The sequence below is a fragment of the Salvelinus fontinalis genome, chromosome 27, assembly GCF_029448725.1.
Source record: "Salvelinus fontinalis isolate EN_2023a chromosome 27, ASM2944872v1, whole genome shotgun sequence".
Lineage (NCBI taxonomy): Eukaryota > Metazoa > Chordata > Actinopteri > Salmoniformes > Salmonidae > Salvelinus > Salvelinus fontinalis.
In genome coordinates, this window is record NC_074691.1 from 33,681,067 (window position 1) to 33,695,170 (window position 14,104).

The 14,104-nt window shown below is 46.4% G+C and overlaps 2 protein-coding genes across 4 annotated transcripts in view; one reads left to right on the forward strand and one right to left on the reverse strand.

Annotated features, from left to right (window-relative positions):
- sgk1 (serum/glucocorticoid regulated kinase 1) overlaps positions 1-2,382 on the forward strand; it is a 93,098-nt gene extending 90,716 nt beyond the window's left edge. Inside the window, exon 13 of one of the 2 annotated variants that reach the window (XM_055885605.1) lies at positions 1-2,382. This exon is cut by the window's left edge and continues 3,066 nt beyond it. The gene's annotated coding sequence lies outside the window, so the exon portion shown is untranslated. The other variant, XM_055885606.1, reaches the window with a different exon arrangement.
- A 4,525-nt stretch (positions 2,383-6,907) lies between these two features.
- The window catches only part of slc2a12 (solute carrier family 2 member 12), a 45,137-nt gene continuing 37,940 nt past the window's right edge, over positions 6,908-14,104 (reverse strand). For both annotated transcript variants that reach the window (XM_055885620.1, XM_055885619.1), the window contains exon 6: positions 6,908-13,705. In XM_055885620.1, the coding sequence (XP_055741595.1) occupies positions 13,597-13,705 (109 nt within the window). In that variant the 3' untranslated portion in view covers positions 6,908-13,596. The remainder of the gene's footprint in view (positions 13,706-14,104) is intronic.

The window sequence follows — 14,104 nt, forward strand, 5'->3', positions numbered from 1 at the left end:
GACACCAGGTGGGTGATTTCCCTCTAATCAGGACCTGATTTAGACCTGGGACACCAGGTGGGTGATTCCCTTCTAACCAGGGACTGATTTAGACTTGGGACACCAGGTGGGTGATTCCCCTCTAATCAGGGCCTGATTTAGACCTGGGACACCAGGTGGGTGAATCCACTTTAACCAGGGACTGATTTAGACCTGGGACACCAGGTGGGTGATTCCCATCTAATCATGGACTGATTTAGACCTGGGACACCAGGTGGGTGATTCCCCTCTAATCAGGGCCTGATTTAGACCTGGGACGCCAGGTGGGTGATTCCCACTCTAATCAGGGCCTGATTTAGACCTGGGACGCGAGGTGGGTGATTCCCCCTCTAATCAGGGCCTGATTTAGACCTGGGACACCAGGTGGGTGATTCCCCTCTAATCAGGGACTGATTTAGACCTGGGACACCAGGTGGGTGATTCCCCTCTAATCAGGGCCCGATTTTGACCTGGGACACCAGGTTGGTGATTCCCCCTCTAATCAGGGCCTGATTTAGACCTGGGACACCAGGTGGGTGATTCCCCTCTAATCAGGGCCTGATTTAGACCTGGGACGCCAGGTGGGTGATTCCCCCCTCTAATCAGGGACTGATTTAGACCTGGGACGCCAGGTGGGTGATTCCCCTCTAATCAGGGCCTGATTTAGACCTGGGACACCAGGTGGGTGATTCCCTTCTAATCAGGGACTGATTAAGACCTGGGACACCAGGTGGGTGATTCCCCCTCTAATCAGGGCCTGATTTAGACCTGGGACACCAGGTGGGTGATTCCCCTCTAATCAGGGCCTGATTTAGACCTGGGACGCCAGGTGGGTGATTTCCCCCTCTAATCAGGGACTGATTTAGACCTGGGACACCAGGTGGGTGATTCCCCTCTAATCAGGGCCCGATTTAGACCTGGGACACCAGGTGGGTGATTCCCCCTCTAATCAGGGCCTGATTTAGACCTGGAACACCAGGTGGGTGATTCCTCTCTAATCAGGGCCTGATTTAGACCTGGGACGCCAGGTGGGTGATTCCCCCCTCTAATCAGGGACTGATTTAGACCTGGGACACCAGGTGGGTGATTCCCCTCTAATCAGGGCCCGATTTAGACCTGGGACACCAGGTGGGTGATTCCCCCTCTAATCAGGGCCTGATTTAGACCTGGGACACCAGGTGGGTGATTCCCCTCTAATCAGGGCCTGATTTAGACCTGGGACACCAGGTGGGTGATTCCCCTCTAATCAGGGCCTGATTTAGACCAGGGACGCCAGGTGGGTGATTTCCCCCTCTAATCAGGGACTGATTTAGACCTGGGACACCAGGTGGGTGATTCCCCTCTAATCAGGGCCTGATTTAGACCTGGGACGCCAGGTGGGTGATTTCCCCCTCTAATCAGGGACTGATTTAGACCTGGGACACCAGGTGGGTGATTCCCCTCTAATCAGGGCCCGATTTAGACCTGGGACACCAGGTGGGTGATTCCCCCTCTAATCAGGGCCTGATTTAGACCTGGGACACCAGGTGGGTGATTCCCCTCTAATCAGGGCCTGATTTAGACCTGGGACGCCAGGCGGGTGATTCCCCCCTCTAATCAGGGACTGATTTAGACCTTGGACGCCAGGTGGGTGATTCCCCCATCTAATCAGGGACTGATTTAGACCTGGGACACCAGGTGCTTTATTCCCCTCTAATCAGGGCCCGATTTAGACCTGGGACACCAGGTGGGTGATTCCCACTCTAATCAGGGCCTGATTTAGACCTGGGACAGCATGTGGGTGATTCCCCTCTAATCAGGGCCTGATTTAGACCTGGGACACCAGGTGGGTGATTCCCACTCTAATCAGGGCCTGATTTAGACCTTGGACACCAGGTGGGTGATTCCCACTCTAATCAGGGCCTGATTTAGACCTGGGACACCAGGTGGGTGATTCCCACTCTAATCAGGGCCTGATTTAGACCTGGGACACCAGGTGGAACAGAGAAGCAGCAGGGTCAGAGGTAAATACCCCTGGGATAGGGTGTCATTTGGGATGCAGTTATGGATGGATAGAATGCATTGTTGTGTTGAGATCCGTCCTCTCCCCTACTCCCTACCCCCTACTCCCTACCCCCTCTCCCCTACTCCCTACTCCCTCTCCCCTACTCCCTACTCCCTCTCCCCTACTCCCTACCCCCTACTCCCTACCCCCTCTCCCCTACTCCCTACTCCCTACCCCCTACTCCCTACCCCCTCTCCCCTACTCCCTCTCCCCTACCCCCTCTCCCCTACTCCCTACCCCCTCTCCCCTACTGCCTACCCCCTCTCCCCTACTCCCTACCCCCTCTCCCCTACTCCCTACCCCCTCTCCCCTACTCCCTCTCCCCTACTCCCCTACTCCCCTACCCCCTACTCCCTACCCCCTCTCCCCTACCCCCTACTCCCTACCCCCTACTCCCTACTCCCTACCCCCTCTCCCCTACTCCCTACCCCCTCTCCCCTACCCCCTACTCCCCTACCCCCTACTCCCTACCCCCTCTCCCCTACCCCCTACTCCCTACCCCCTACTCCCTACCCCCTACTCCCTACTCCCTCTACCCTACTCCCTACCCCCTCTCCCCTACCCCCTACCCCCTACCCCCTAATCGCTACCCCCCCCCCCCCCCCCCTTAGTCTTCCAGTCGCCTCTTGATGATGTAGTAATGCTTAAACGTTGTCTGAACTCAACATTCCATTTTAATATTGAGTGTTTTAAGTTTGTTTGTATATCTGGAGTCTATTTGTGTACTAGTATTAATGTATATGGAACAGGTATGCTTAAATAATGTATGGAACTATTCATGTTAAATGTTATTGTAAATGGTTGTTATAAATATCTATGTGATCTAAAAAAAAAAAGTGTACTATTATTAAATCAGGAGTGCTGTCATTGGTGTGTGCTGCAGCTTGTGACGTCTGTGACATTGTATTGTCGTGTGTGTGTGTGTGTGTGTGTGTGTGTGTGTGTGTTCTCATGGTAATTATGTCATAGCACACCAGTGTACACAACCACCTCCACTACCACAGGTTATAATGCCATTTTAGCACAGGCTTACAGGCAGACGTTCATATGTTTTGCCTATTGGTGGAATTAAACTCACAATCCTTTCGCAAGCACAAACACCAACAACTCCTACCCATAACATACCAACATATTACCAGGCAGGTACAACTCCTACCTCTAACATACTAACATATTACCAGACAGGTACAACTCCTACCTCTAACATACCAACATATTACCAGACAGGTACAACTCCTACCTCTAAAATACTAACACATTACCAGGCAGGTACAACTCAATCAAGTTTCAATCAAGTTTATTTTATATAGCCCTTCATACATCAGCTGATATCTCAAAGTGCTTATACAGAAACCCAGCCTAAAACCCCAAACAGCAAGCAATGCAGGTGTAGAAGCACGGTGGCTAGGAAAAACTACCTAGAAAGGCCAAAACCTAGGAAGAAACCTAGAGAGGAACCAGGCTATGAGTGGTGGCCAGTCCTCTTCTGGCTGTGCCGGGTGGAGATTATAACAACATGGCCAAGATGTTCAAAATGTTCATAAGTGACAAGCATGGTCAAATAATAATCAGGAATAAATGTCAGTTGGCTTTTCATAGCCGATCATTAAGAGTTGAAAAACAACAGGTCTGGGACAGGTAGGGGTTCCATAACCGCAGGCAGAACAGTTGAAACTGGAATAGCAGCAAGGCCAGGTGGACTGGGGACAGCAAGGAGTCAACATGCCCGGTAGTCCTGACGTATGGTCCTAGGGCTCAGGTCCTCCGAGGGAGAGAAAGAAAGAGAGAAGGAGAAAATTAGAGAGAGCCAAGATTTTCTAAATGTTCATAAGTGACAAGCATGGTCAAATAATAATCAGGAATAAAAGTCAGTTGGCTTTTCATAGCCGATCATTAAGAGTTGAAAGCAGCAGGTCTGGGACAGGTAGGGGTTCCATAACCGCAGGCAGAGCAGTTGAAACTGGAACAGCAGCAAGGCCAGGTGGACTGGGGACAGCAAGGAGTCATCATGCCCGGTAGTCCTGACGTATGGTCCTAGGGCTCAGGTTCTCAGAGCGAGAGAAAGAAAGAGAGAACGAGAGAATTAGAGAGAGCATACTTAAATTCACACAGGACACTGGATAAGACAGGAGAAGTACTCCAGGTATTACAGACTGACCCTAGCCCCCCGACACATAAACTACTGCAGCATAAATACTGGAGGCTGAGAAAGGAGGGGTCGGGAGACACTGTGGCCCCATCCGAAGACAACTCCTACCTATAACATACTAACATATTACCAGGCAGGTACAACTCCTACCCATAACATACCAACATATTACCAGACAGGTACAACTCCTACCTCTAACATACCAACATATTAACAGACAGGTACAACTCCTACCTATAACATACTAACATATTAACATGCAGGTAGAGAATAGTGAGAGTCTCTAGGTTATATAGGGAATAGTGAGAGTAACTAGGTTATATAGGGAATAGTGAGAGTAACTAGGTTATATAGGGTATTGTGAGAGTAACTAGGTGATATATGGAATAGTGAGAGTAACTAGGTTATATAGGGAATAGTGAGAGTAACTAGGTTATATAGGGAATAGTGAGAGTAACTAGGTTATATATGGAATAGTGAGAATAACTAGGTTATATAAGGACTAGTTAGACTAACTAGGTTATATAAGGACTAGTTAGACTAACTAGGTTATATAAGGAATAGTGAGAGTCACTAGGTTATATAGGGAATAGTGAGAGTCACTAGGTTATATAGGGAATAGTGAGAGTAACTAGGTTATATATGGAATAGTGAGAATAACTAGGTTATATAAGGACTAGTTAGACTAACTAGGTTATATAGGGAATAGTGAGAGTAACTAGGTTATATAGGGAATAGTGAGAGTAACTAGGTTATATATGGAATAGTGAGAGAATGGTAGATCTCTAGGAACAGGGTTGGGGTTAAAACCTAAAGGACCGTAGCTTTCCAGGAACAGGGTTGGAGTTAAAACCTACAGGACCGTAGCTTTCCAGGAACAGGGTTGGAGTTAAAACCTAAAGGACCGTAGCTTTCCAGGAACAGGGTTGGGGTTAAAACCTACAGGACCGTAGCTTTCCGGGAACAAGGTTGGAGTTAAAACCTACAGGACCGTAGCTTTCCAGGAACAGGGTTGGAGTTAAAACCTACAGGACCGTAGCTTTCCAGGAACAGGGTTGGAGTTAAAACCTAAAGGACCGTATCCTTCCAGCGCCCTGCTCTAATAGTATTTACAATTGTCTGAGTTACTGGAATTTTGCAAACCTTTTTTCCTAGAAGTTGTTCCATTTCTCACACAACTGTTGGTGACTGGTAAGACCCTAATGCCTAATTTGTAGTATAGGGTCAACCAAGTTGTGCTGTGCTGGCCTGGTTAATTATTAGTCATCCAACATCGTTGCTGGAACTGTGCTGGAATAGAACATGTCTGAGCCAGCACAGCATAGTTCAAGTTTGCCCTGTTCAAATCAAATTGTATTGGTAACATACACATATCTAGCAGATGTTATTGTGGGTGTTGCGAAATGCTTGTGTTTCCTGCAATAACAACACAACAATACACACAATACACACAAATCTATGTGAAGGAATGGAATTAAGAATATATATATACAGTGGGGAGAACAAGTATTGGATAGACTGCCTATTTTGCAGGTTTTCCTATTTACAAAGCATGTAGAAGTCTGTAATTTTTATCATAGGTACACTTCGACTGTGAGAGACGGTGTGGTTGATGTCCTTGATGATCTTTTTGGCCTTCCTGTGACATCGGGTGCTGTAGGTGTCCTGGAGGGCAGGTAGTTTTCCCCCGGTGATGCGTTGTGCAGACCTCACTACCCTCTGGAGAGCCTTACGGTTGTGGGCGGAGCAGTTGCCGTACCAAGCGGTGATACAGCCCGACAGGATGCTCTCGTTTGTGCATCTGTAAAAGTTTAACAGGGTTTTAGGTGTTTCCTGAAGTCCACGATCAGCTCTTGTTTTGTTGACATTGAGTGAGAGGTTATTTTCCTGCGACCACACTCTGAGCTGTCTCTTCATTCTTGGTAATCAGGCCCACTACTGCTGTGTCGTCTGTAACTTGATGATTGAGTTGGAGGCGTGTGAGGCCACGCAGTCATGGTGAACAGGGAGTAAAGGAGGGGGCTGAGAACGCACCCTTGTGGGGCCCCTGTGTTGAGGATCCGCGAAGTGGAGGTGTTGTTTCCTACCTTCACCGCCTGGGGGGCGGCCCGTCAGGAAGTCCAGGACTCAGTTGCACAGGGCGGGGTTCAGACCCAGAGCCTCGAGCTGAATGATGAGCTTGGAGGGTACTATGGTGTTGAAGGCTGAGCTTATTCAATGAACAGATGGGATAAGGCAATGTGCAGTGCGATGGTGTTTGCATTATTGGTAGGCCGTCATTGTAAATAAGAATCTGTTCTTAACTGACTTGCCTAGAGAAATGAAAGGTTAATTAAAGGTTAAATAAAGGTTAAATTAAGGTTAAATAAAAAATAAATAAGAAAGAACCACAAAATAGCAAAGTTGGGTCAAAGCTCGCAAGACGACAGGAAGTACGGCGCCATCTTCCTGACGTGTACGTGCTAACACGTTTCACCAGTTGGGAATCCCTCTTGTGTGAGATATCACAAACATACCTGTCTGTGTACACTGTCCCTGATGCAGTGAAAATAAAAAAATAACATCTAAAAAGGAGGCTTTATGCAACATCTTTTGGAGTGCGGACCCGTCACACCTTCTTGCATATCTGAATTTAGGGGTTTTTGGGACGATGATCCTCTTTTGACATGACCAAACAAAACACAACATTATTCTCGTTAATGATCTACTTTGGATTGTTTTATTATTACAAAAATACAGTATTAGATGTGTCTAAGTTTGGCAACTGAGATACAAAAACATCTTCCATCCCAACGTACAGCAGAAACCCCCAGCCGCCTTTGGTCACCTAGGAAGTGTTCCAAACAGCACACTATTCCCCAATGCAGTGCACTACCTATAGGGCTCTGGTCTAAAGTAGTGCTCTACATAGGGATTAGGGAGACATAGGGCTCTGGTCTAAAGTAGTGCTCTACATAGGGAATAGGGTGCCATAGGGCTCTGGTCTAAAGTAGTGCTCTACATAGGGAATAGGGTGCCATTTCATTAGACAGGAGGACAGTAGGCTACAGACGGGCTGGTCATAGCTGCTAGTCTGCTCACTGCAGTGTTTCACAACTCAGGAACAGGAAATGACAGCTGATGTTCTGGGTCAGAGGTGACAGGTCGAACACTGGTTCCAATGGAGACATTTTTATGTCAATATATCAAATCATTTCTGGATAACAATTAGGTACCTTACTGTGATTGCTTCTCTTTTTTTGACCGTTTTAAATGAAAACAAACAGGATTTCTAGCAAAGATACATTTTTTTTTAAAGAAGAAAAATAACTGTTATTGGTAGAGAGGTTAATTTTGAACATTATTTTTTAATTGGCCTATTAACTAATGTACCACCCTTCCCTATAAATTCACATTTCAGGCAGGCTTTTCAAACAGCTATTACATTGAAACGACAAACATTTCACAGTACTATTCCAATGCCATATGGCTGTGTGCTGTACTATACTGAACAGAAATATATAAACGTAACATGTAAAGTGTTGGTGCCATGTTTCATGTGCTGAAATAAAAAAATACCAGACATTTTTCATACGTACAAAAAAATGCTTATTTATCTCAAATTTTGTGCACAAATTTGTTTCCATCCCTGTTAGTGAGCTTTTCTCCTTTGCCAAGATAATCCATCCACCTGACAGGTGTGGCATAGAAAGAAGCTAATTAAACAGCATAACCATTGCATAACCAGGTGCACCTTGTGCTGGGGACAATAAAAGACCACTCTAAAATGTGCAGTTTTGTCACAACAACACAATGCCACAGACGCCTCAAGTTTTGAGGGAGTGTGCAATTGGCATGCTGACTACAGGAATGTCCAACAGAGCTGTTGACAGAAAATTGAATGTTAATTTCTCTACCATAAGCCGCCTCCAACGTCATTTTAGAGAATTTTGCAGTACCTCCAACCGGCTTCACAACCGCAGACCACGTGTAACCACGCCTGAGCCCCTGCCCAGTCACGTGAATCCCATAGATTAGGGCCTAATTTATTTATTAATATCCTTATCGAGAATGAACTGTAACTCAGTAAAATTGTACAAACTGTTGCATGTTGCGTTTATATTTTTTGTTCAGTAAATATAAAACACAGGAAAAATCACGTTTTTGACTGCAGTGGCCTTTAAGACACTGTTTCTCAACTCCGGTTTCCAACCGTACGAACTCTTATCGTCGCTCGGGACAAACACACCTGGAGTGTATTCAGTAGTCGGATTTAGTTGCAAAACGTTTAGTCTGTTGCAAAACGTTTTTGAAAACGGAAACAGTTTACTCTAAATGGAAAACGTTTTGCATCGAAAACAAGACTTTCTATTGGACAAATGCAGGTTGGTGCCTCCCGATTTTGTTCCATTTGCTGCTCTGTTTGCTTCCGAGAGTAAACATCTGCTATCAATGTATACACACTTGATTCAGCTGGTTAAGGGATAGATTATTAGTTAACTGACTGACTCAGGTTTTCTTGTGAGGACTGTAATTAAAAAACGCAGCTGTAAACCATGTCCAGAACAGATCATTGTGTACAGACAGCTCAGACAGTAACAGATACAGCCACATCAGTGGTGGCTGGTTGCACATTAAACGGGAGAATGGGCTCATGGTAAAGGAAGGGAATGAATGGAACAGTAAAAAACACATGAAACCATTCCATTGATTCCATTTCAGTCATTTATATGAACCTGTCTTCCCCTCACTACCACTGTACCATCTTATCGGAAAGTATTCAGACCCCTTGACTTTTTCCACATTCTGTTACATTACAGCCTTATTCTAAAATGGATTAAAAATATTTTTTAAATCCTCAGCAATCTACACACAATACACCATAATTACATCACAATACACCATAATGACATCACAATACCCCATAATGACATCACAATACCCCATAAGGATATAACGAAAACAGGTTTTTAGACATTTTTATTCAGACCCTTTGCTATTTTACTTATAATGCAGATCAGGTGTATCCTGTTTCCATTGATCATCCTTGAGATGTTTCTACAACTTGATTGGAGTCCACCTGTGGTAAATTAAATTGATTGGACATGATTGGAAAGGCACACACCTGTCTGTCTATATAAGGTCCCACAGTTGACAGTGTATGTCAGAGCAAAAACCAAGCCATGAGGTAGAAGGAATTGTCCGTAGAGCTCCGAGACAGGATTGTGTCGAGGCACAGATCTGGGAAAGAGTACCAAAACATTTCTGCAGCATTGAAGGTCCCCAAGAACACAGTCTCCTCCATCATTCTTAAATGGAAGAAGTTTGGAACCACCAAGACTCTTCCTAGGCCAAACTGAGCAATTGGGGGAGAAGGGCCTTGGTCAGGGAGGTGACCAAGAACACGATGGTCAATCTGACAGAGCTCCAGAGTTTCTCTGTGGAGATGGGAGAACCTCCCAGAAGGACAACCGTCTCTGCAGCACTCCACCAATAAAGCCTTCATGGTAGAGTGGCCAGACGGAAGCCACTCCTCAGTAAAAGGCACACTACAGCCCACTTGGAGTTTGGCAAAAGGCACCTAAAGACTCTCAAACCATGAGAAACAAGATTCTCTGGTCTGATGAAACCAAGATTGAACTCTTTGGCCTGAATGCCAAGCGTCACCTCTGTAGGAAACCTGGCACCATCCCTACGGTGAAGCATGGTGGTGGCAGCATCCCTACGGTGAAGCATGGTGGTGGCAGCATCCCTACGGGGAAGCATGGTGGTGGCAGCATCCCTACGGTGAAGCATGGTGGTGGCAGCATCCCTACGGTGAAGCATGGTGGTGGCAGCATCCCTACGGTGAAGCATGGTGGTGGCAGCATCCCTACGGTGAAGCATGGTGGGGGCAGCATCCCTACGGTGAAGCATGGTGGTGGCAGCATCCCTACGGTGAAGCATGGTGGTGGCAGCATCCCTACGGTGAAGCATGGTGGTGGCAGCATCCCTACGGTGAAGCATGGTGGGGGCAGCATCCCTACGGTGAAGCATGGTGGTGGCAGCATCCCTACGGTGAAGCAAGGTGGTGGCAGCATCCCTACGGTGAAGCATGGCGGGGGCAGCATCCCTACGGTGAAGCATGGCGGTGGCAGCATCCCTACGGTGAAGCATGGTGGTGGCAGCATCCCTACAGTGAAGCATGGCGGTGGCAGCATCCCTACGGTGAAGCAAGGTGGGGGCAGCATCCCTACGGTGAAGCATGGCGGGGGCAGCATCCCTACGGTGAAGCATGGCGGTGGCAGCATCCCTACGGTGAAGCATGGTGGTGGCAGCATCCCTACGGTGAAGCATGGTGGTGGCAGCATCATGCTGTGGGGATGTTTTTCAGCGGCAGCGGACTCAAATCAAATCAAATTTTATTTATCACATACACATGGTTAGCAGATGTTAATGTAGTTAATGAGTGTAGTGAAATGCTTGTGCTTCTCGGTCCGTCAGTGCAGTAATATCTAACAAGTAATCTAACAATTTCACAGCAACTACCTTATACACACAAGTGTAAAGGAATGAATAAGAATATGTACATATAAATATATGGATGAGCGATGACTGAGCAGCATAGGCTAAGATGGTATAAAATACAGTATATACATATGATATGAGTAATGTAAGACATGTAAACATTATTAAAGTGGCATTATTTAAAGTGACTGGTGATCCATTATTAAAGTGGCCAGTGATTTGAGTCAGTATGTTGGCAGCAGCCACTCAGTGTTAGTGGTGGCTGTTTAACAGTCCGATGGCCTTGAGATAGAAGCTGTTTTTCAGTCTCCCGGTCCCAGCTTTAATGCACCTGTACTAACCTCGCCTTCTGGATGGTAGCGGGGTGAACAGGTAGTGGCTCGGGTGGTTGTTTTTCCTTGATGATCTTTTTGACCTTCCTGTGACATCGGGTGATGTAGGTGTCCTGGAGGGCAGGTAGTTTGCCCCCGGTGATGCGTTGTGCAGACCTCACTACCCTCTGGAGAGCCTTGTGGTTGAGGGAGGTGCAGTTGCCGTACCAGGCGGTGATACAGCCCGACAGGATGCTATCAATTGTGCATCTGTAAAAGTTGGTGAGTGTTTTTGGTGACAAGCTGAATTTCTTCAGCCTCCTGAGGTTGAAGAGGTGCTGTTGCGCCTTCTTCACAACGCTGTCTGTGTGGTTGGACCAATTCAGTTTGTCCGTGATGTGTACGCCGAGAAAGTTGAAGAATTACACCTTCTCCACTACTGTCCCGTCGATGTGGATAGGGGGGGTGCTCCCTCTGCTGTTTCCTGAAGTCCACAATCATCTCCTATGTTTTGTTGACGTTGAGGGAGAGGTTATTTTCCTGACACCACACTCCGAGGGCCCTCACCTCCTCCCTGTAGGCCGTTTCATCGTTGTTGGTAATCAAGCCCACTACTGTTGTGTCGTCTGCAAACTTGATGATTGAGTTGGAGGCGTGCATGGCCACGCAGTCGTGGGTGAACAGGGAGTACAGGAAGGGGCTGAGCACGCACCCTTGTGGGGCCCCCAGTGTTGAGGATCAGCGGGGTGGAGATATTGTTTCCTACCTTGACCACCTGGGGGTGTCCCGTCAGGAAGTCCAGAACCCAATTGTACAGGGTGGGGTTGAGACCCAGGGCCTCCAGCTTGATAATGAGCTTGGAGGGTACTATGGTGTTGAATGCTGAGCTGTAGTCAATCAACAGCATTATTACATAGATATTCCTCTTGTGCAGATGGGATAGGGCAGTGTGGAGTGAGATGGCGATTGCATCGTCTGTGGATCTATTGGGGCGGTAAGCAAATTGGAGTGGGTCTAGGGTGTCAAGTAAGGTAGAGGTGATATGATCCTTGACTAGTCTTTCAAAGCACTTCATGATGACGGAAGTGAGTACTACGGGGCAATAGTCATTTAGTTCAGTTATCTTTGCTTTCTTGGGTACAGGAACAATGGTGGCCATCTTGAATTATGTGGGGACAGCAGACTGGGATAGGGAGTGATTGAATATGTTCGTAAACACACCAGCCAGATCGAGGCAAAGATGAACGGAGCAAAGCACAGAGAGATCCTTGATGCAAACCTGCTCCAGAGCTCTCAGGACCTCAGACTCTAAGCACACAGCCAAGACAATGCAAGAGTGGCTTCGGAACAAGTCTCTGAATGTCTTTGAGTTGGCCCAGCCAGAGCCCGGACTTGAACCCGATCTAACATCCCTGGAGAGACCTGAAAATATCTATGCAGCGACGCTCCCCATCCAACCTGACAAAGCTTGAGAGGATCTGCAGAGAAGAATGGGAGAAACTCCCCAAATACAGGTGTGCCAAGCTTGTAGCTTCATACCCAAGAAGACTCGAGGCTGTAATCGCTGCCAAAGGTGCTTCAACAAAGTACTGAGTAACGGGTCTGAATAGCTACAATACCAGTCACCTACTACTCATTCAAGAGTGTGCAAAGCTGTCATCAAGGCAAAGGGTGGCTACTTTGAAGAATCTCAAATATAAAATATTTGTTTTGATTTGTTTACCACTTTTTTGGTTACTACATGATTCCATATGTGTTATTTAATAGTTTTGATGTCTTCAATATTATTCTACAATGTAGAAAAAAATTAAAAAAATAAGAAAAACTCTTCAATGAGTAGGTGTGTCCAAACTTTTGACTGGTACTGTATGTAAATTTAATATAATTAATGTTTTATTATTATTTTTTGCTTTGTTATTATGGGTTATTGTGAATAGAGTAATGAGGAGGAGGGGGGGGGGGGATTTAATCCATTTCAGAATAAGGCTGTAACCTAACAAAATGTGGAAAAAGTCAAGGGGTCTGAATACCAGTGGAAACAGACACAAAACAAAACGTCTTATTTTTTAAAACATTTTGTTACCTTCTTCTTTGTAAAAGTATGTAAAAGGGTTAGTGGGTCAAATACATGGTATATAACTTGATACATTTTGACCCAGCTCGAGAATATGTGTCCCAATATCCAATTGGTATGAACGGAAGTGTTTTTTTCCCCCAGGGTAAATTCATTAAAACGTCTACTGTTTAACACCTCCCTAACTTGAAACAGTCCCTGTTTGAATACATTCGGGGTCATACAGAAAATTGCTTATTTTTTTCCCCCCAAGGTAAAATCCTGTGTATTCTGTTTGAAAACAGTAGAAAGTGCTACAAACAGGTTAGCAATCCAGAGGACAGACAGACAGGTCAGAGGTCAGGGAGCAAGAGTTCCATCTGAGCCTGAGGGTTGCTCTCTCAATGGGGGGGAGGGAAGGAGGAAGTGATCTCATAGTCATGTGGTTGTTCTCCTTCTATCGGCCCTATTTTATCTCTCTCCTCCTCCTTTCTCGCATTTCCTCTCTCCTCCTTCGTCCCTCTGCTGTGGACAGCTAGGTGAGGGGGTGAGGGGTCAGAGTTGAGAGTTCAGGGGTCCTGTGAATGGTGAACAGAGTCTCCTGGGGTTGCACTCGACGCCAAAACCTCACCTTCAGCTGTTTTCTAGGTGAAGAGAGAGAGAGATAGAGAGAGAGAGGTAGAGAGATAGAGACAGAAAGCAAGAGAGAGGTAGAGAGAGAGAGAGAGAGAGAGGTAGAGACAGAAAGCAAGAGAGAGAGGGAGAGAGAGAGAGAGAGAGAGGGAGAGATAGAGACAGAAAGCAAGAGAGAGGTAGAGAGAGAGAGAGAGAGAGAGGTAGAGACAGAAAGCAAGAGAGAGAGGGAGAGAGAGAGAGAGAGAGAGAGGGAGAGATAGAGACAGAAAGCAAGAGAGAGAGGGAGAGAGAGAGAGAGAGATAGAGACAGAAAGCAAGAGAGGGAGAGAGAGAGAGAGAGAGAGAGAGAGAAAGCAAGAGAGAGAGGTAGAGAGAGAGAGACAGAGATGTATTGAGAGACAGAGAGC